At 37.7% G+C, this 21,054-nt stretch overlaps 2 protein-coding genes across 2 annotated transcripts; one reads left to right on the top strand and one right to left on the bottom strand.

The window, feature by feature from the left end:
- Nucleotides 1-2,395: 2,395 nt before the first annotated feature.
- On the top strand, nt 2,396-8,421 carry LOC131332355 (uncharacterized). The gene is made up of 5 exons (XM_058366534.1): nt 2,396-2,867; nt 5,229-5,480; nt 5,930-5,998; nt 6,529-6,721; nt 7,830-8,421. Exons 1-5 carry the CDS (start codon nt 2,460-2,462, stop codon nt 8,252-8,254), a joined length of 1,347 nt encoding a protein of 448 aa, XP_058222517.1. The 5' UTR covers nt 2,396-2,459; the 3' UTR covers nt 8,255-8,421.
- Nucleotides 8,422-10,399: 1,978 nt separating this feature from the next.
- LOC131332353 (protein TORNADO 2-like) lies at nt 10,400-14,137 on the bottom strand. Its single transcript, XM_058366533.1, has 3 exons — nt 13,831-14,137; nt 13,009-13,793; nt 10,400-11,357 (listed from the first exon to the last, which is right to left on the bottom strand). The coding sequence occupies exons 2-3, from the start codon at nt 13,477-13,479 to the stop codon at nt 11,049-11,051; spliced, it is 780 nt and encodes a 259-aa protein (XP_058222516.1). The 5' UTR covers nt 13,480-13,793; nt 13,831-14,137; the 3' UTR covers nt 10,400-11,048.
- Between the last annotated feature and the right edge of the window lie 6,917 nt (nt 14,138-21,054).

Raw genomic sequence — 21,054 nt, 5'->3', positions numbered from 1 at the left:
ATTTACCAAAAGTAGTTAAGTTACAATATGAAGAAAGCTACAAAAACATAAAATTCATCCCCTTTATATCTCTCTCATACAGATTTTCAAGAACCAAAACCCTTCAACATTAAAAGAGGCAAAGTGACAAGCATGCATGAAACAAGTTCTGTCGTTCAAAAAAACAATGAAACTAGTCTACTTTTCCAGCGAGTAACCCATACCTAATACAGTTATCTTTCCAAAATAAATTACAAATCACATCAAATGTATCTAAATTACAGTTCATTGATCTTCCAAATGTTCAAATACAACCTCTCTATTGCCTTGCCATTCCTCCATCTCTATCTCCGCACGTCGCCATCTTGTCAACCTCGCGTTTTCCCATCCTGAAACACAATGAACTCATAATATAAAGAAAGCTACAAAAATGAAGACGACAATTATATTCATAAAAATAGTCAATTACATTCAACCCCCTTTTTTTTTATACACATTTATATTCATCATCATTGTTGGACACCACGTCGTCGTCGTCGTCATTCAACCTAACATCTTGCAAAGAGCTAAGAAAAAAAGACAACAAGTAAAACTTAAACAAATAAACAATTAAATTGAAATTACAAATGAACAAAGTTAGATGCATAGACAATTAAACAATTAAATTGGTGAACTTTGAGAGTTTTCAAAGAAATGCAAGAAACTCATACTAAAAAAATGTTAGGATCGATAGAGTTGAATGTAAATTGAACTTTATCATAGCACCGACTTAATTGGGTAACTTTGCAACGTTTTACCCTCGAGATGGAGTTTTATTTCCAAGCCGTTGGATTAGATCCAATGGCTTACACGCGAGGTCCAAACCAAAGCTCCCATCCGAGAGACCTGACTTGAAACCAACTATGTGTGTGTGCATGTGTGTGTGTGTATATATACACACACACACACATATACATACATACACACACATATTTCTGGCAAGATTTTCCTTCATGGCTACCACAAAAAGCCCAACCTCCGAATCTTACCCCATTCTCAGCTACCTTCTCTCATTCCCCTGCAACCGCCGACCCACCCACCACCTATCCACGACTGGGTCACCCACCTCCTTTCCACCCTCACCCACCCATCCAAGTCAACGACATAATCGGCCTCTCCCACAGCGTCTGCACCGCTGACCCCATCGTCGTCAACCACCTCTTCCGCTCCAATTTCTCCAACATGAGCACCATATGTCAAAAAGAAGTCAACAGCAAAGAATTCTGGTACCAATTCGGGCATCCAAACAGCCATTGCCATCCCCTCATCACCGAAGTCTAGTGGTCAATCGACAGTCATTAAAGCCTTCGAGGCCTTTGAGAAGTCTATAGCAAAGCAAATCAGAGCCAAATTTGTTGACCATCGGAATCGTCAACGAAATTATGTTCATAGAAATCTGACGGCTCCGGACACTGTCCTTTCCGGCCTCTAAAATGTCTTGTGGAGATAGAACCAAAAGAAAATGTAAAGCAGTAGCAACTAACTATGACAATTACATTAAGACAGAACCAGAATGGATATATGCATATATTAGTCTTTATCCCACAAGATATTTTCGAAACGTGTTGTGAACTTTACCATTGGTGCGCTCTCTTTCTCTCTCGCACACACGAGCCCATCTTCCGCAAAAAATCTGCAACTTATAGGAGAGGACCATCCAACGCTACCTAGCTGTTTTAGAGAGAGAGAAAGAAAGAAGGGTTGTCTGGTATGGATAGAAGAGTGAGAGAGGATGTGAGAAGGGAAAAGACAATAATGTCTCTATCCTCCAAATAAGTGAACATGTGACTTGCATGTGCTCATTTCCATCCAAATTCTAACTGAATGCTAACGGAAGTGAGCTAGGAATGGATTTCTAGTAGTTAGAGGGGGTTAAATGTCCAATTTAACAGTTAAAGGAGGTTAAGTGTCTCCGAGTGTTAGTTAAAAGAGGTTAACTGTAATTTACCCCTTTACCTAGGGCGCTGCTATTCGCAGCCCTCTATTTACTCTCATAGCTCGCTAAAAATTTTCAATTATACTCAACAGTTAGTTACCGAAATTAAGATATATTTTCAGCATCCAATTACTGAAATATAATATTTTTTTCAACAGATGTTTACCGAAAATGCATGTTCGGCAGTTGTTTACCGAAAGTTGAACATATTTTCGACATGTAGTTACCGAAATATAATCTTGTTTTCAATAGCAATTTACCTAAATGTTATTTATAATTTTCAACAACCATTTACCGAAATGTAATGGGCTACGGAAGAAAATAATGGGCTGCGAATAGCGGCACCCTTTACCTATTATCCTATGCCTTCCTGGCGTGGGTTAGAATTTTGTGAAAGTCGAAACGATAATGGGCCGGGTATGGATTTGGGTCGACTGCTGTTATCTAGGGCTCGTGTACTTCTATCACTTGACCCAGAAACCAAACCTAGCTGGTCCAACTGGCCATGGCAGCTGCGGTAGCAGCAAGGAAGCTCCTCCTCCTTCGCCCCCAATTTTCTCACCCATCACTGAAAACCTTCTCTAATCGTCATTCTATTCTTTCTGCTGCTACCAATTTCTCAACTCCTACCCGTTCCACCGCCACTACTTCCTCCGCTTCTACCAGTATTCGCAATTGCAATAGCAAACGGAAGAAAGTCAAGGAAAATATCAGAATCAAGGAAGCTGCTGCTGCGGTGGTGAAGAGGCGAACGCGGTCGGACAAGGAGTTCGACGAGGATGCTGTTCTGAGGTACGGAGACAGCGCCACCCATATCCCCGTCATGCTCGGCGAGGTCCTCGACGTCTTCGCTTCGCTCCAGCTTCGTTCCTTCGTCGATTGTACCCTTGGCGCCGCCGGACACTCCTCTGCAGTTAGTACTTTTTCTCGTTTCTCATTCCCCACCCCATTTGGTTTCTTCTTTTCTAGTTGGGTCTCGCTAACCACCGCAACGCATGGCGGGCGGTGGATAATGTGCACGAATAACATAGAAATTTATGCTTTTTCGCAAAAATGATACTCCATTCGTCTCAATTTTTTTACCCATTACAGGAATTCTTGCTTTTTACTATTGACTAAAAGTTTTTGAGTTGAAAAGTGTTTAAATTTTCACAAATACTCTTTTGCTTGGTTTTGAGTTAAACCTTAGTATTTCCTTCACCTTAAAACCAAAGGGGAAAAATTGGAACTTTGGCCTTTTGGTGGTTCCTAATTTTGGAAAATTGCAAACAATTTGGGACGGCTCAAAAAGGAAATGTAAGCAAACAAAATGGGACCGAGGTAGTACATTTTTATGCGCATACAATGGCAAGCATGTTAGGTGTGTCAGCGCTTCACAGCTTATGCTATTGCTAGAAAATCTAATTCTTTTGTATGTTGTGTTTTTCTTATGGCATGTTTTTGTTAATTTGATTTTTTGCGGTTATTGGCCAACTAGTCAGTGATACCACAACTGGATGGCTGTCCTTATCGCGAGATGTGAGTGTTCAATAAGTCGCTTTATAGTCATGTTTACGGCACTTAAATACAACATCTATTGATTCTGCTACATACTTTTCTTTCACTTTGCTACATTACAGAACTAGCAAAAGTCCACCGAAAAGTACAAGCATGGTTATGGATGTGGAATTGATGTCCAAGTTGTGTCTTGTGTTGGTTAATCTCTTCTGTCATTGTTGTCTTCACCTAGTTTCTTTTTAACTAGCATCGGGCATGTGCTTCGCATCTGCTCAATACCAGTCATCATAAGATATTAAAAACACTCACCCTACGCATGATCATATCAGACTAAAAAGGATGTAATCATTGTCTGCAATTGATTTCCGTTGATATCATTGATCATCTCTTTACCATTAAGAGAAAGAAAGATTAAAAATAGAATTTTTTTGTAGCTGTAATCCAACATCACTTGTGATGTCCGGTGTCCACTAACATCGTCTGAAGCACGATAGACACTATTTTCTCTGTAATTATGATATTCTTGTATGTATGAATATTATCATTGTTATGGATCATCTTTGTATATCAAAATAGTTCATTCTTTGTTTATTGTTTGTCGCTTCCATAGAGTTTGAAATTTCTGTTCGCCAAACAATCTATTACATATTTAAATTTAAGCAACACTATATTTGTTTTTTAGTACAACCAATCTTCTCCATCAGCATCGATGGCTTCCATCACTTTTTTTTTTAATTTTACTTTGCCAGTACCTTATTAGAATGTTGTGGGTCAGCCTACCTCGTTAAATACTAAGTAAAAAGGTAGCGTTGTGGAAGGAACCAGGCGTGCACTGTGTGCAAGAACAACCGCAGGTTGAAGTGGTGAGGCGGTGGGCGGAGAGACCACATTTGGGTTTTGTGATTTGGGTTAATTTTGATAAAAGCTTGAAAGAAGAGGGATACTCGTCTTTTAGTGTCTCTGCAGGAGATGCCTCCCACTGTTTCTTTCATATTTGGTGGTAGATTAACCATGTGTTTCTTCACTTTATCTTTCCCTCTTCTCTTTGATTGAAATTACCATTCACTTGTCTTTGAGTCCTGGTGACTAATTAGCCAATCACACTACAGCTGAATGGCTGCTATTCTGTGTGAGTGGTCAGTAAGCTCACCTACAGAAAGGTGTCAGTTGTCTTAAAAAGTGAATGGGTATTTGATTTCACTCATAGACTATTGACTACATTTGTATTATAATGGTTATTCTCAAATAAATCATTTTCTTTTGCTGATTATGTTGAACTTAAAACAAGTGAAAGGTGATATCTTGACTTAGCAGAACAGTAGAAGCTAGTACAATTGGTTAAAGTAATGGAAAACTTAATGGGTTCTGGGTTTGAAAGGATAGGATGAAGGCACCGAACTTGTTGATGTAACCCAGTTGCATGCCTCAACTTGAATCTTACTAGTCACTGTAATTTCAGAAAAATAAGCTTCTGGGTTTGCTTCCTCCTTGAAGAGCAGTGGCTCTCGTGTTTTAAAAGCCTATAGAGAGAAAAAGGGTCGACCTTATTCTTTTCCTACCTACTCATATGGTGTAAAGTTGCTTATCAAGTTCCACCCGCCGCTCATCTATATCTCTCTCTAGATGCTTTTTTTTTTGGGCCTCTCTTTTTCTCACTCTTACGCAGTTGCTTTCTATTATAGAAAAGCAAACCCGGTCACTTAATGGGTCTTGGGTTTTGCAGGTCTACTATTTTTTCTGATGTTTCTAATTTTGGAATTCTTGCTTTAAATGACAGATAATTCAGGCGCATCCAGAAATGCGGCTGTATGTTGGCCTTGATGTTGATCCTGTTGCATTTGACCAGGGTCAAGCTTTGATCAATACAATGTTGCTTAGTAATTCCTGTGGTTCAACTTCAGAACTGAAAGCACATACCTTTCTGAAGAATTATAGGGATATCAAGCATGTGCTGGATGAGGTTGATAAGACATTGTTGACCTCCAACGTTGATGGGATCTTAATGGACCTGGGAATGTCATCCATGCAGGTTTTGGTTTCTAAAACATCCATTCTTATTCTATTTCTTAGCACTTTACTTCATGACGGCGATGTTATTGCTTATTAATGCAATGATTACTTTTGTAGACTTCAATGCATTTTCCCCTCCACTCTTGTGATTCAATTTTAATATGGGGATGAAGGGCAACTCATTTCTTTTTTTTTTCCAGACAAATCCAAATAGATAAGGAATAATGGACTAAAATTCGGGATGGAGGGAGAATGAAAAAACTGCCACGTCCCGTCAGTCCCCACTTTGCCTGTGTCCTCATTTTTTGAGAATTGCCCTGTCGCATGTCCGTGCTACATACAAATTAGTGCTGGCCACAAGCCGACAACACAGATTACTAATGCATATCCTATGTAGTCTAGATGTTCCAACTTCCACCGGTGTTAAATAATGTGGTTCCTTCTGATGTCTCCTCTATTGTTGTACAGGTAAATAATGCGGAAAGGGGATTCAGTGTTCTTAGTAATGGGCCTCTTGATATGCGGATGAATCCTCAGGTATTGTGAACCACAATTCTAGTTTTGCAAAATGTGAATCGAATCAGATTGGAGATCGTAAGATACATATAGACAATGTTAAACAATTCTTATATATGACACATCATTAATTTTATGTAACGAGTCATATTAGGGAAGGCATCTGCCTTTATCTCAACAAATGCATGTCCAAACCACCAACCATATTTCCAATTGAGGATAGGTTATTTCAGTGCTCTGATAATGGTAATGTATGCATGTCTTATTAAATATATTTCGCATAGATGGGTTAGTAGGACTTGCTTTTCTCCCCTATGTTTACTGTTATTTCTGACTCATTAACTTCTTAAATCCTCCTGACAGTTGTTTTGTGTCCTCATGAAGTTTATTCTGACATAGATGTATCTTTTTTCCCTGTATTATATATTTATATTGCTTCATTGTGATATAATTCCCTACTTTCTTCACTTAATTATATGTGTTCCGCCACTTGCTTGCAGCAGAACCTCTATACACCTCTCAATTAACTGATTTGAACAGGAATGTGACAGGCAAGTCTTAAAGCAGAAGACATACTAAATTCTTGGCCAGATAATGAAGTGGGGCGAATACTACGTGATTATGGGGAGGAAAGCAACTGGTATTCTCTTCAGAATAAGATTCTTAAGGCCCGTCTAAAGGGTGGATTGCACTCTACTGGTGATCTAGTACATCTTATTCAGGGTTCAACTTCCAGGTCAAAAGGTGGGCTTCCCTCTCTTTTTTTTTTCCCAATTTTTTTAGTTTTTTGTTCTGCGATTACTGGTATTTATTCGATCTAATATTGAGATACCTATTGCGGACACATTAAAACACCTCATGCTTTATGGGCATTGGATTTCAAGGTGGCTTTATTTTCTTGGCATCTACTCGAGCGCTTTATTTCCGCCTCAACAAATCATCTTTTTGCCACAAGGGCTCATAATGTCTTTCTATGGGATTGCGGGTCTATTTATTAGCGCATATTTGTGGTGCACAATTTTGTGGAATGGAGGTAGTGGTTATGATAGATTTGATTGAAAAGAAGGAATAGTGTGTCTTTTTTGTTGGGGATTTCCTGGAAAAAATTGTCATGTCTTCCTCCAATTTCTTATAAAAAATATTCAGTCCGTCAGAATAGAAGTTAAAGATGGTATTTAGTTATACGATTATACTAAGGAAAATCTCGAATTTGGATCCCAAATAGACGGCTTAGTGTGAGCTTATCTATGTGCTTATGCCTTTAGCCATTCTTTTTCTGAAATATTCGGTCTTTCGTGCTTCCCTCCGAGATCCTTTCGATGACTTCCTCCTTCAGAATTTCGAATAGTATTGTATTGAAGATCCTCTGTATTCGATTATCTAATTTGTTCATTGACTTATTACATTTTAGTAAGCAAAAGTATGAAAATTTGAAATTCTATCACGGTTAATTTGTTTTTGTCAAAATTTTCCTTTCTACCATTTTTGTGACATTGTTTCCATTTGTAATGTTTCATGTTGTTTGTCTTATCCCTAAAATCCTAGGAAAATGTTAGTTTCAAGTAATATATAAAAGTTGTACACCTATTTATTATTGCCTCACTACGATATTTTGTTATTTCCGCTGCGTAATTTTCATATATATGCCCATATGTTTGCGATCTTCTTTAGTAATGTTTTCTATATTTAGGGACTTTCTTTAGTTATGATTTTGGATATTAGGTTGTCAAATAGAGAACTTTCATGTTTATTGTTTGGTTTGGGAAAAAATTCAGAACTTCTGGCTCCGCCCTTGCTGCTTCTATTATACAGTAACAAATTGACGTGGATTATGAATATCTCTGTAAAACAGGAGGAAGGCAAGGCTGGATAAAGACAGCAACGCGAGTATTTCAAGCTCTGCGGATAGCTGTTAATGATGAGCTCAACACGCTAAAAGAAACTCTTTATGCTTGTTTCGATTGCCTTGCACCTGGGGGCAGGCTTGCTGTGATCTCTTTTCACAGTTTGGAGGACAGAATAGTGAAACAGACATTTATCGACATTATTAACAATGGCAGAGGAGGTGGTGATGATGAAGACGACCAGAAATACGAAGGGGAGTCTGGGGTCATCAACGAAGACAACGATGATGATAAAGAAGCATGGATTAGACGGAAAATACAAGGATCGAATGGAACAATCTTGACAAAGAGACCCATAACACCATCGGAAGAGGAAGAAAGATTGAACCGCCGGTGTAGGAGTGCTAAACTGAGGGTGATTCAGAAGCTTTGAAGAATTTTGTGTCTATAGTAAATCAAAACGGAAAACAAACACCTAAGAGAGATGTAGCCTATAACCAACCAACCAAATACATGTAATGTCCCTGAATCTGTGTCCTGTTATTGATGATGATCATCATCATTCTTATTGTTATTTCTTGGATGACATCATTTTACTTGTGGGTTTTTTACCTTTGCCTCATGTAACAATAGCTTGTTGGCTCTTCTCCCTTGGAACTGTTCATCCCTGGGACCTCGAGGCTGTGTTTGGTTGGCAGATTTGAGGAGCGTTTTCCAATGTGATGAATTTCTATGATCCTTTACTGCTGCTTTTCTGCCCACAGACCTTCTACAAATCCAATAACCAGTTTGTTGATTGATTCAGCATCGTCTGTTGGGAAAGAGTCTTTCCCAATGGTAAGTTGGGGGCCATAGTTGTGAAAGGCGCACCTAGGCCTGAGGTGCATCAAGGTGCAGGTGGTTGCCCAGACGAGGAGGTGCAGGTGGGTGCCTGGAGGAGGAGGGCAGGAGATGACGAAGAGGCCCAGCTAAGGTGCACCAGGCGCGCCCTGCATCAGGGGCGCTAAACAGGCGCAAGAGCGTCTTTGAAATCAGCGTGGATGCCTCAATTTTGGATCTCAACCATTGAAAGGGAAGCCAAACGGATCCTCCAAATAAGAAAACAAGGATTGAAATACTAAATAAAACGGCTTGCTTGAACTTTTCTATTGATATCATGCTTAAGGATGAGTTTGGACTTCCGTGGGTATCGAGCGTTTGAGCTTTGGTAGCACCTTTTTGTGATTGGGATGTTTTCATTCTTGGATGTTCTATGAGGTGTCTCATTGACTTTTTTGAATCTCGCGCTCTCTACTATTTGTAGGCATTCTCATGCAACTCGTCTCTTGTGATGTGTAATGTATCTTGATTCATCTTTTGTGGAATTTTTTTGTGATGCTCCACAGTGGTATTAGGGCATGGATGTCCCATAAATATGAACCTTTAGATATTAGGGCATGGATGTCCCATAAATATGAACCTTTAGATTGAAAAATGGATAAATCTCAACCATTAGATCAAAACCACACACAAAAACAAGGTGATTTTATGATTTTTTTTTTCACAAGACTTACCACAAATCTATACTCCAACGGTTGAGGAAAAATGGGGCATGGATGCCCCAAAACCGGATTGGGACATCTTAGCCGGATCCTCTTTTGTGCCAAATGTGAAGCTTTATCTACCCATTAGTGTTAGTATTATCTGTGACACTCATAGTAGAAGGCTTAGCATTGGTGTTGGACACACCAAGACTAGCAGGCATGTCCAACTTGTTTTCAATATTAGTAACTACTAAAGTAGTAATGCTTGTGCCATCCGAAAAATTACGTGGTAGGTCTTGGAACACTGCCACGTGTTGCCCAACACTCTTATTCACCACACATTTTGGGCTCATACCCATTGTATTAGGCCCACAAAAATATGTGGTGGACAAGAGCTGTGGTGCCCCAAAGCCACTGAATGATTACTCGTACCATCCACCACAAACACTATTATTCCTTTCCACCACCAATAACGAAGACATCAACTGCAGTTGTACCAGGTTTATCCAAGGGTATTTGACTAGGATAATATTACAACCCTAACAATAAAGCTCTTGCACGTTGTCAGGAAGAGTGGTCCCAAGTATGATCTTTCGTTTAACCGGAAGGTTTAGTCACTCTTAATCTCTACTGCATCCACACTTTTAACTATCCAATTCGTGAAACACACTTGATGAGCCGTTGCGAGCCGGAAAGCGGACCGGTAGTTTGAGTCGTGAAAGGTCGGATCTATGAAGCTTACCTTATTCGAATTAAATTGATTTTCACCAACATCCACAGACAGATACACTCATACAAATAAATATCCTCATAAACTATTCACACTAATCAATTTGGTAGAAGCAACTCTATATATGTATGTAAGAATCAAAGTCACACATGGAACATCAATAAAGAAGGAGAATAAAGGAAAATAGTAGTGAAGAAGCACTGACCCAAACTTTCTTCTTATGCTCTGCTTTCAAGATACATCTCTAATGTGTTTGTGCTTTATAGAGTATATATACTTACACACTCCACCAGCTTAACACAATTCAAATTCCTTACATGTCTAACCCATTCCTTTTTGATAACTAGATCTTTGGGCCAGTTTGCACGCATCTCGGCTAGTTTCAAGGCCTTAAAGTTAACGACGAGGTAAACCCTGCAGTGGGTTCAAGATTTGAAATGTTTGGCCTCCATGGGATTCAAACATGCGATCTTATGCAAGACAAGCACTTACTTTCTCATGTCCACTCGGCCGTACTTCTCGGTTATATGCTCCTATCCATTTCAATATGGTATATGTATGATGTACATATACAAAAATAGCCACTAGTTCAGCAAAGCAAAATTGCCCAAACATGTACCAGAAATAAAAAAAATATATCATCTTTGCAAGGATAATATTGGTTCCAAGTAAATGTAAATAGGCTTGTTGCAATATCATAAGCTTGCGGGCAATGCACCAGCTGCAGTAATCCTTCTATTTGCACTAATTTGAGATGATTTATAAAAGAATATCATACTCTTACTGTATGTGAACCTCACACACCATGTGAGCATGCGTGAAGTGTACGTGAATACGTGAACCAAACACACCATTGTGAGTGAGTGTGAGTGTGAGTGCTTGTGAGGCGTCAAGTGTTTGTCGATTTAGAGTTTTCGATACTATTCAAATTGCGCCAATAATACTGATAGTCAAATCATGGTCTTCGAAGTACTTCATGCGGTAGACTGAACAGTTCTGTTGCGTCTTTGGCTGTTCTCCTTTTCAATTGCGTAAGTAAGACCGAAGCAAAAAATCCATACGAGGACTGCGTACATCTGGTCATCCCCTCTCATGTACCATTTGAAAGCGAAGTTGTGGATATACGAAGCTTTGCAAGTGTCGCAGTTGTAGCACAATTTTCCATTTTCACTGCTCCACATGACACAATTTGCATCATCAGAATACAGTCCAGATTCCGGGATCACCCAAGTTTGATTCTTTTGTTGGAATCCGCAATAAATGGGTGGAACACAGCAACCTCCCTACAAAGGAAAACATGCAAGAATAAATTTGATTGACGAGATTTTCAACAAATTGCCCATGAACCTTGTTTTTATTTTTTTTATTTTTTTTTATCGGCAAAAATAAATGAACCTTGTTTTTTTTTATTATGAAAAGGCTAAAACATGGTCACATTATGGGCTACAAATCAACTCGTCATTGCTCATAACCTAACTAGAATTGCAGGTGTAACCATGCATCCATTACGTTTAACACACCGTCAAGGCATACATCACATGCAGGAAATTATTAAATACTAAATTATTTGAAATTAAAGAATTGTAACCCGGAAATATGTTCTTAGATGGACGCGATTTGAAAATAAATTCACGATATACAACAAACTTGGTTTAATGCAAAAGTGTAATCAAGACTTATGCGATGATACCTGTAGTGGCCCGGAGTAAGCTGACTCGGGCCGACCCCAAGACGCTTCACACCATGCATCCCGATTCGGATCCTGGTGTCCAACAGCGCATAGGCTCAAGGCAATATTATTAAAGGCTTGGGCAGCCTTTAGGATGTCACCCGGTACATCACGAAGTGACCACGCACGGTGCCTCGGGAACGATCCCCTGTCTCGGTGAACCAAGTCCCTCGGGCAAACGCGTCACCATGACGTAGGCTGAGAGGGTTACTGCACGCGCGAGGTTCATCTTTGGAGCTGACTGGGCCATGTGCTCCGTAACCTCCTTATCCCATACGTCGCCTATGAAGTCACCCGAGGCGGTTACCCCAGCGTACCCTCCACGCGCTGGCTTAGAGACCAAGCAAAGCAAGGTCTCTATAAATACAAAGGGACTCTAACCTAGAGAGGTATGTCATTCTACCCTAACCCTAGACCTACTCACTTCTCCCTACATCTATCTAACTTGATCATCGGAGGGTCACTGGGCTTACACAGCCCTAGTGACTTGTTGCAAGTCCGGCGGCGGGCACGCGGAGCAACGGAGGAAGGAACCAAAACCGACCCACGGTCAAGATCCCGATAATCCGAACCCCCACAATCCCTTTTCTCGCCATATTTGTTCCTGAGTATGTCTATTTTCTCGCGAAAGAATAGTCAAGAAGCCGATGATTTCGAATCAGCAAAGAAAAATTTCAGTCTTCATGGCTCATGAAGTAGTTGAACACATCGTCAAAGACTTGTATCATAGGAATCAGGAAGGACATACAACATAGTCGAAATAAGGATATATGTTGTTAGACGAACGCGATTTGAAAATGCAATCACTATTAACAACAACAAAAATATTAATAACTGAACACTCAAATTTCATAGCAAAAAGATTTAGAGACGAAATATTTGGTCAACAGTTTTCCTCACGTAGAGGTCATCGCAGAAAGATCCTAGCGATGAAAAGTGAATTTCTTGCCCTTTTAAGGATCCTGAAATGACAATTTTTTCTTAATGCAATTTCTCAGCATGCTTATTTCTTTGCTAAAACCAATTGAGAAACTTATGGTTTCAAAATGGGCAGCAGAAAATTTTAGCGCAAATTAGCCTCAAATAGGCGAGGAAATTATTTCGACACAAAATGATTCGCAAATGGATATATGAACAATGATTTCCTCGCAAAAACCTTGCTCGATCTTCCAAATGGAGCTGAAAGAAAGAGAGACGAGGAGAACCTGAAATATCCCTTCCTTGTCAACGTCGTCACAAACTTTTCTTTCGATGATACAGTTTTGGAAGGCACGCCAGTCATTGTCCTTCAACAGAAACTTCTGGGACCATGACGGATAAGTTTCGAGACGATAGTACTCCTCTATCTTTTTGGAATCCTTAGGTTCATTTCCACCGAATAAGACATTCCTACTCACCCCGCCAATCAACGCCATAGTGAGAACCAACAATGCCATGCAAGCTATCTGGAGGGCAGTCACCCTCCATGCAAGGCTAAGCGTTCCCAAGAGGAAAAGAGTAAACAGGAAAAACCCGAATGCCAAATCCCAACCCGAATGTGGATCTGTACAATCGGGTTTTTGGCCAAGGAACGAGACGTTTTTCAATACAAAGTACCCGGAGAGGACCATCGGAATGGCACTCACGGTGACAAAGAATATGTGAACACCTTGCTCTGGAGATATTTCTGTAGCCATGATCCCGTGAGAGAATATGAAAAACAAGGTACGAGAGAAAGCGGATCGAATGGGAATGAGGAATTACATGCAACATTGTGGAGGAATGGTTTTATAGAGTTTTTTGGAGACTTCTTAATTGAGGATGTCCAGAGTTTGCATTGACAGATTTGGAACGCAATTCAAGCTGGACCGATGTCTTATTTCGCTGAAAGTTGAATCTTTTGGTCATGGTCATCGCGCGAAAGCAAGAATAGTATCTTTTGGTCTTGGTCTTGTAAACAACTTTGACATGCTATAAATATCTATGGTCGACGATTAAAATTTAATCGTACCTTTTAAAGTATGCCAACGATTAAAATTTAATCGTACATGCCAACTGCGCATATCTTTGTTTGAGCTTATAGGGATTTTGTTATGGAAGGTTTTTAGCAAACAACGGTGAATTGCCATGGTATATTTTTGGCTAATTACATGCTACCTAATGTAAAATTCCATGTACTACACATATAATGTCAATATATATAAATTTTCGTAGTCACATAATACTCATCAATTTGATCTAATATCAGTACCCATGGGCTTTTTCTCCTCCAGACTAGTTTGCAGTTGAGGTTCCAACCTTCCATCCGTTTTCGCCTGAGTTTATAATTCTTTCTTTGACTCCGTGAGTGCATATGGTATTAGAGGGAGGAAGCTATAGTACACAAAGTATACCGTATGTCTAAATTACGACAATTTGTGATTTTCATTATGCCGATTTTTGGTTTTTGAATGCATATTTATGATTCTAGTTACGACTTGTACATTAAAATTTATCTGTTGAACAGGTCATTAGCAGATTACCCATAATTAAAAAATATTGCTATTATGTAACCATAATTATTCGTACCGAAATCCATAATACTTATACCCTAACCAAATATATGCATACAATATCAAAAATTAAATAATGTTACCCACAAATGTTATAACAATACCATAAATTGGCATTATCTTACCACAATGAATCGTACCAAATTTTATTTGACTCGTATGATATTCCGTAACAAAATCAAAATATGTCGTACCAGAATCAACAATTGTTATACTCAAGCCAAAAATATTTGTAAAATGCCACAAATTTTATAAAATATCCACAATTATTATGACAACACCTAAAATTGTCATTTTCTTAACACAAGGTGTCGTATCAAAAGAAAACATATTTAAATACCACAAATTATATAACAAACCATAATTATTATGACAATACCATAAATATATTGACGTTTTCTTACCACAATGTGTCGTACCAAATGAAATTAATTAAAATATTCCGTAATAACACATGTTTAAAATACCACAAATTTAGTAATATAATCAAATTTGTTATGACAACACCATAAATTGACGATTTCATACCCACAACGTGTCGTATAAAAAAATTCAATCAGAATATTCAATTAACGAGTTATAATCAACAAAATATGATACCATAAATTGGCGTTTTCATACCCACAACGTGTCGTATAAAAAAATTCAATTGAAATGCTCAGTTAACGATAGTTATTATTAACAAAATACCATACCGCAAATTCAATAATATAACCAAATTTGTTGTGACAACACCATAAATTGATGTTTTCATTCCCACAATGTGTCGTATAAAAAAATTCAATCAGAATGTTCAATTAACGATAGTTATAATCAACAAATTCAATTCCCGCCACATTATTTTTTAAAATTTTATTAAAATTTCCACCATATTATCTTAATTTTCGATTCCCTCCATACTATTTTTTCAAATTCTTATTTGTCCCTACACAATACCTCAATAATTTAAACTAAAAATGAAGTTCTCGCATAAAATTTTCATCCAAGAAATTCACCAAAAAGTAAGTACTATACCCAAATTTTTTAATACAACTACAATTTCCTCTCAAAATATTGTCTAAATCAAATTATTTCTCCACAAAATTTAATTCAAAAAATCAAAATTCCTTCGTGGAAAAATGAGAGGTCACTAAAAAAATAATTATCCTACTGTTTCAAATGCATACACTTTCGACACTAAAATGGAATACAAAAAAATAAGTGTGAATATCAAAAAATAGATTGTGAAAATTACTCCCCTTTTTGTAATTGGTGAAATTAATTACTCCCTCCGTCCCTTTTTAAATGTCCTACTTCGTAACTCCAACTTATTAAAAAAAACATCATCATTATACCTTTCACATCAACTTTTTCCTCCACTTTCCCTACTTATCCATCATCATTACACTTTTTACTCACTAACTTTTCAAAATAGAATCTACTTTTAGGGACAAAATAGATAATATACCAACTTTTACCCACTAACTTTACCAAATGGACACTTATTAAAGGACAGCCCAAAATGGAATACTGGACTATAATAAGGGGACGGAGGGAGTACATTAATACCCAATCTTATTAATATTCAGGGCGGTGCACTTAACAATTGGCACTATATATTTGACACATAGATCGGTGTCAAATCTTCACCCTATGCATACCAATCAAAATTTAATGGTGGTCCTTGGAACTAGGTCGTGGAAGTAAAATCTAAATAATTTTGTAAGTTTATTGTCATTGTACTTTCTTTCAAAAAAAATTATTATAGTCGACATATTGATTTACATCAATAACATAGGCTATAATATGATCTACAAGTGTAGGCTTAGCACTAGGACAGAGGCATTTGAGGTCTCTATCTTCTCAAATTTTTAGCCTGAAAATAAAGCTCCTACATACAAGAAAATATTATATAACTAATAGCCTTTAGAATTACAAATTCTAAATTGTATACCATAGTGATAAAGTGTTGGAGTTTGGACATTTATCTAAAAGATCTGGGGTTCATGTCTTACACCCTTCGTTCCTCTTTTTTTTTTTAAAGAATGTTGTTATTTTTTAGAATAAATTACATAGTTAGTCCTTAAATTTTCATACTTCAACAAATCTCGTCGTTCAATTTCAATACAACATTAAAATATAATAATGCACCATCTGAGCCCCACGTAAGGTGTTTATTTTATTTTATCAAAATCGTCTATCTTTTACATAATATTAATTAGGTCATTCGTACCAAGAATGAAGTTGATGGTTTATAGCTAGACACTTAATTGGATGGAAAATATCATTCTATTATTCAATTTGTGTGCCAATGATGGAGCTTTCTAAACCTGATTGAGACAAAAATTTACGTAGGTGACTTAATCAACAAACATAAAAAAATTCAACGGATTTGATCGTTATTATTGTGTCACAGTCGCATGGCTACATTACATTCAACTATAACAGAGGACTAGGTTTCATACCAAATACTATAAATTGACTGTACAATCTAAATGTTGTTAGTGAGTGTATTTTTAAAATGATCAATCAGGATTGTTAGGACGTTAAGTTATACAATATTTAATTTGTGATATTTTAGACATGTATCTTGTTTGGGTATAATAATTATTAATTGTGCTATGATATATTTTGGTCGTGTATCTAATATCTTTTGATCGATTTCTTCTGGTACGGCACATTGTGGTAAGAAAGTGTCAATTTTTTGTATTGTCATAATAACAATTATGGTTATGTTATATAATTTGTAATATTTTACACATGAGGGAAAGGGAGAGAAAGTCAAGGAGGAGTGAACAACCTGTTACTTGCTGAGCCCTTGTTTTATTTTATAAATTGATTTAATAAATGGGTGGTTCGGATTATTTACTTTGAAATCCAATGGTTTAAAATCATGATGCGTACGGTACACCCCCTAATAAGGGATGAGTACCATAGAACTACCCTTGATTATGACTCTTATAGTGTTGTGAGTTGCAGCGTTAGAAGATTCTTGTGTACCCCTTGAAACTCTCTATACAATTTTGCTTTCTTATTGTACTAATTTCATCATTTATCTTTGTGATAATAAAATTTTCTTTTGCCGATAGAAAGAAAACATGAGCATTTTTACAACCAATACATGCAGTACAATACGTTATGAGTGTTAATTGAACTTGGTCACCATCACTTATCTAAAGCTGCCCAAGCTTGAAATACAACCTAGATATGGTACTCCACTCATTTTGGATTTGTTTTAAGTTGCATATGCCTAAGAAATCTCATGGTCTCCCTCTTACTCCTCTAGTTTATTTGTTCCCACTTGTTTTTTCTAAGCCAGTAAGGTTTTTATTTTTTTCCCACTTCGTTTCTAACCTTTAAGCGCTTTGTCTCCCTTGGTTTGTTCAAAACTGTTAGACTTTATCCCACATCCATCGCTTATTTAAAACACCCAAGATTGGTTAACATAATTTAAATGCTACTCCACCTATAGCCAATTGATTTTAGGTTGGAACCCTCAGAAAAATCTAATATGGTATCAAAGCTAGGTCTTTGGTAGCCTCATCAAGTGGTCTCTATCGCCCCCAAGTCAAATCTTCTGGTCTCCTTAATAGCTCAATTTGTATCTCCACGTACATCCGGGCAATACGTGAGAGGGAGCGTTAGACTTTATCCTACATCACTTGTCTAAATCACCTAAGCTTAACATATTCTAAAGGCTTCTCAACCTATAGCCAATTGATTTTAGGTGGGAGGTTGGAACCCTAAAAGAAATATAACAGAAACAATCTAATTTGAATGATGACCCTGCCTATTCTAGTCTCGTGCTCATCTTGTCTCGACCTCGCCACTGTTCCCTCTCATGTCTCTCAGCTCACCCTCCAGCTCTCTCTATTAAGAAGAGAAATCATGAGTTTAAATTCTTTCCACCATTGTGGGCTCCACCGTTCTTTTTTTTTTTTTGGGGGGGTTATAATCTCAACCGTTTATTTAGTAGGACCCGCAAAATAGTATAAACACGCAAAAATCAGCTTCATCAGACATCAATTTACCAAACCAAGCCTTACGTCCCAATCACTTGGAGTCGGCCACATGAATCTATTTCCTCCATTGGACTCTGTCAAGTGCCACTTGTTCACACAGACCCATTATACTCATATCTTTGCGCACTATAGCATCTAATGTCAATTTAGGTCTACCCCTCCCCATAACATTGCTACCTAGAGTTATCCTATCCGCTCTCTTAACTACTGCATCTTCTGGTCTACAGTAGATATGCCTAAACCACCTTAGCCTATTTTCCTTCAACTTTTCCTCTATAGATGCTACACCTACCATCTCACGAACTGTTTCATTTCTAATCTTGTCTCGTCTAATCTTACCACACATCCACCTCAACATTCTTATTTCTACTACACTCATTTTACTCACATGTTGTTTCTTAATAGGCCAACATTCTGTCTCATAAAGCATCGCTAATCTTATGGCAGTTCCATAGAATTTTCCCTTCAATTTTGTAGGTACCCTCTTGTCACATAGTACACCAGTAGCGCTTCTCCACTTGAACCACCCCACTTGGATCCTATGGGTCACATCATCAGTAATCTCTACTAATAATTGAGCATAAATACCTAAAATGATCACTCCTTAGTATCTCCTGGTCTTGGATCATCACTCTTTCTTTATGCGCATTACTGATACCACTAAACTTGCACACCATATACTCAGTGTTACTCCTACTTATCCGAAAACCCTTTGACTCTAATGCTTCTCTCCAAATTTTTAGTTTCGTATTAACACCTCTAGCGGTTTCATCTACGAGGACAATGTCATCTGCAAACATCATACACCATGGAATATCCTTTTGAAATTGTTTAGTCAATTCACCCATAACTAAGACAAAGAGGTATGGGCTCAGGGCTGACCCTTGATGCAATTCTACAGTGATAGAAAATTCACTCGTTTCCCCTACTGGTGATCTAATGGTAGTGACGGCACCTTCATACATGTCTCTAATCACCTCAATATACCCTTTGGTCACTCATTTTCTCTCCAAAACCCACCATATGATGTCCCTAGGCATCCTATCATAAGCCTTTTCTAAGTCTATGAAAATCATATGGAGATCCTTCTTCTTTGCTCTGTATTTTTCTACCAATCTCCTTAATAGGTAGATGGCTTCTATGGTTGATCTTTCTGGCATGAACCCAAACTGTTTCTCTGACACCGTAGTCACTATCCTCAAGCGATGCTCAATAACTCTTTCTCACAACTTCATCATATGACTCATCAATTTAATACCTCTATAGTTGTTGCAGCTTTGAATAGCTCATTTATTCTTATAGATAGGTACTAAGGTGCTCCTTCTCCATTCGTCAGACATCTTCCTAGTTATAATAATCTTGTTGAACAACTTCGTCAACCAAGTCACCCCCAAGTCACCTAGACTTTTCCACACTTCAATAGGGATACCATCTGGTTCTAGGGTCTTACCTGGTTTTATCCTTTTCAAAACTTTAACCACTTCGAACTTTTGTATTCTTCGATAAAACTCATGTTCTATATTCTCACTAAGTACATACACTTCCTCCCCACCAAAGCCTCATTCATATTTCTTGTTTAACAACTTATTGAAATACGACTTCCATCTATCCTTGATCGCCTCGTCTTTCACCAACTCAACCGAATCAATATCTTTTATACACTTAACTTGAGAAATGTCTCCAACTTTCTTTTCTTGTAGCTTAGCAAGTTTATAAATAATCTTTTCTTCATCTTTACTGTCGAGTGTAGCGTAGAAATTTTCATAGGCTTTCAACTTAGCATCCCTAACGGCTTTCTTAGCTTCCTTGTTAGCTTGCTTATACCCCTGAAAATTTTTCACATTTCGGTCCTTTTATCACTTTTTAAAGCACTTCTTCTTTGCTTCTATCGTGGTTTGAACCTCGTCATTCCACCACCATATCTCCTTAGAAATTGGACATTTTCCCTTGGACTCGCCAAGAACTTCTTTTGATATTCTTCTAATACCATCAGCTATCGTATTCCACATATTGTCACTATTTTTAATATATAAATTGATCAGACATCAATTTATATATCAAAAATCGAATTTAATTTTATAAAATCTACGGTCATGGACTGTTTAACTTCAAAATCTATAACCGTCCCTTCTGTAAATCACCAAAATTCAATTTTTGATACATCTATCGACATCTAATAAAAATGATTTTTTACATGGAGATACTATGTAATTACTATGCAGGTTCTACAAGATGACTAGTTCAACTTATAATAAAAAAATCTAGTGGGGCCACAAGTTGTGATGGAGACCATGGGGTTTCCACCTCAAGCGGATAGATTTTTCTTCTTTTTGGCCAAGTGGTATACATCAACGGAAGTTAGAGGGTAGTTAGTAAGTTAGAGGGTAGTTATACAAACACCCTGACCGGGCTCAAACCCTAACCTTCCACAAGGAAAAGACCAAGAAATACCATCGAGCTACATGCCCTCTGGCAGACTTATAGAATTTAACCCCGAGAAACATGTTTGACATGCTATAAATACTACGGTCAACGATTAAAATATAATCGTTCATAGTAAATTACGCCAACTACACATATCTTTGTCTGAGCTTAATGGGTTTTTGTTATGGAATGTTTCGGCAACAATGGTAAATTGCCATGATACATTTTTGGCTACTTACATGCTACCTCGTGCAAAATTCCATTTACTACATGTATAGTTCCTGTCAAAAAGACG

This window comes from Rhododendron vialii, chromosome 7a, assembly GCF_030253575.1.
Source record: "Rhododendron vialii isolate Sample 1 chromosome 7a, ASM3025357v1".
Taxonomy (NCBI): Eukaryota; Viridiplantae; Streptophyta; class Magnoliopsida; order Ericales; family Ericaceae; genus Rhododendron; species Rhododendron vialii.
Note: the sequence above shows the minus strand (reverse complement) of the source record. Positions and strands in the feature narration are given on the sequence as shown.

Bases quoted from the DNA above. Each gene is read 5' to 3' on its own strand.
- LOC131332355 (XM_058366534.1), top strand. From the start codon at position 2,460: ATGGCAGCTGCGGTAGCAGCAAGGAAGCTCCTCCTCCTTCGCCCCCAA. The intron at 2,868-5,228 runs GTTAGTACTTTT...TTTAAATGACAG, and splicing joins CCGCCGGACACTCCTCTGCA to ATAATTCAGGCGCATCCAGA. The intron at 6,722-7,829 runs GTGGGCTTCCCT...TCTGTAAAACAG, and splicing joins TTCAACTTCCAGGTCAAAAG to GAGGAAGGCAAGGCTGGATA.
- LOC131332353 (XM_058366533.1), bottom strand. From the start codon at position 13,479: ATGGCTACAGAAATATCTCCAGAGCAAGGTGTTCACATATTCTTTGTC. The intron at 11,358-13,008 runs GTTCTCCTCGTC...TTTCCTTTGTAG, and splicing joins ACAAGGAAGGGATATTTCAG to GGAGGTTGCTGTGTTCCACC.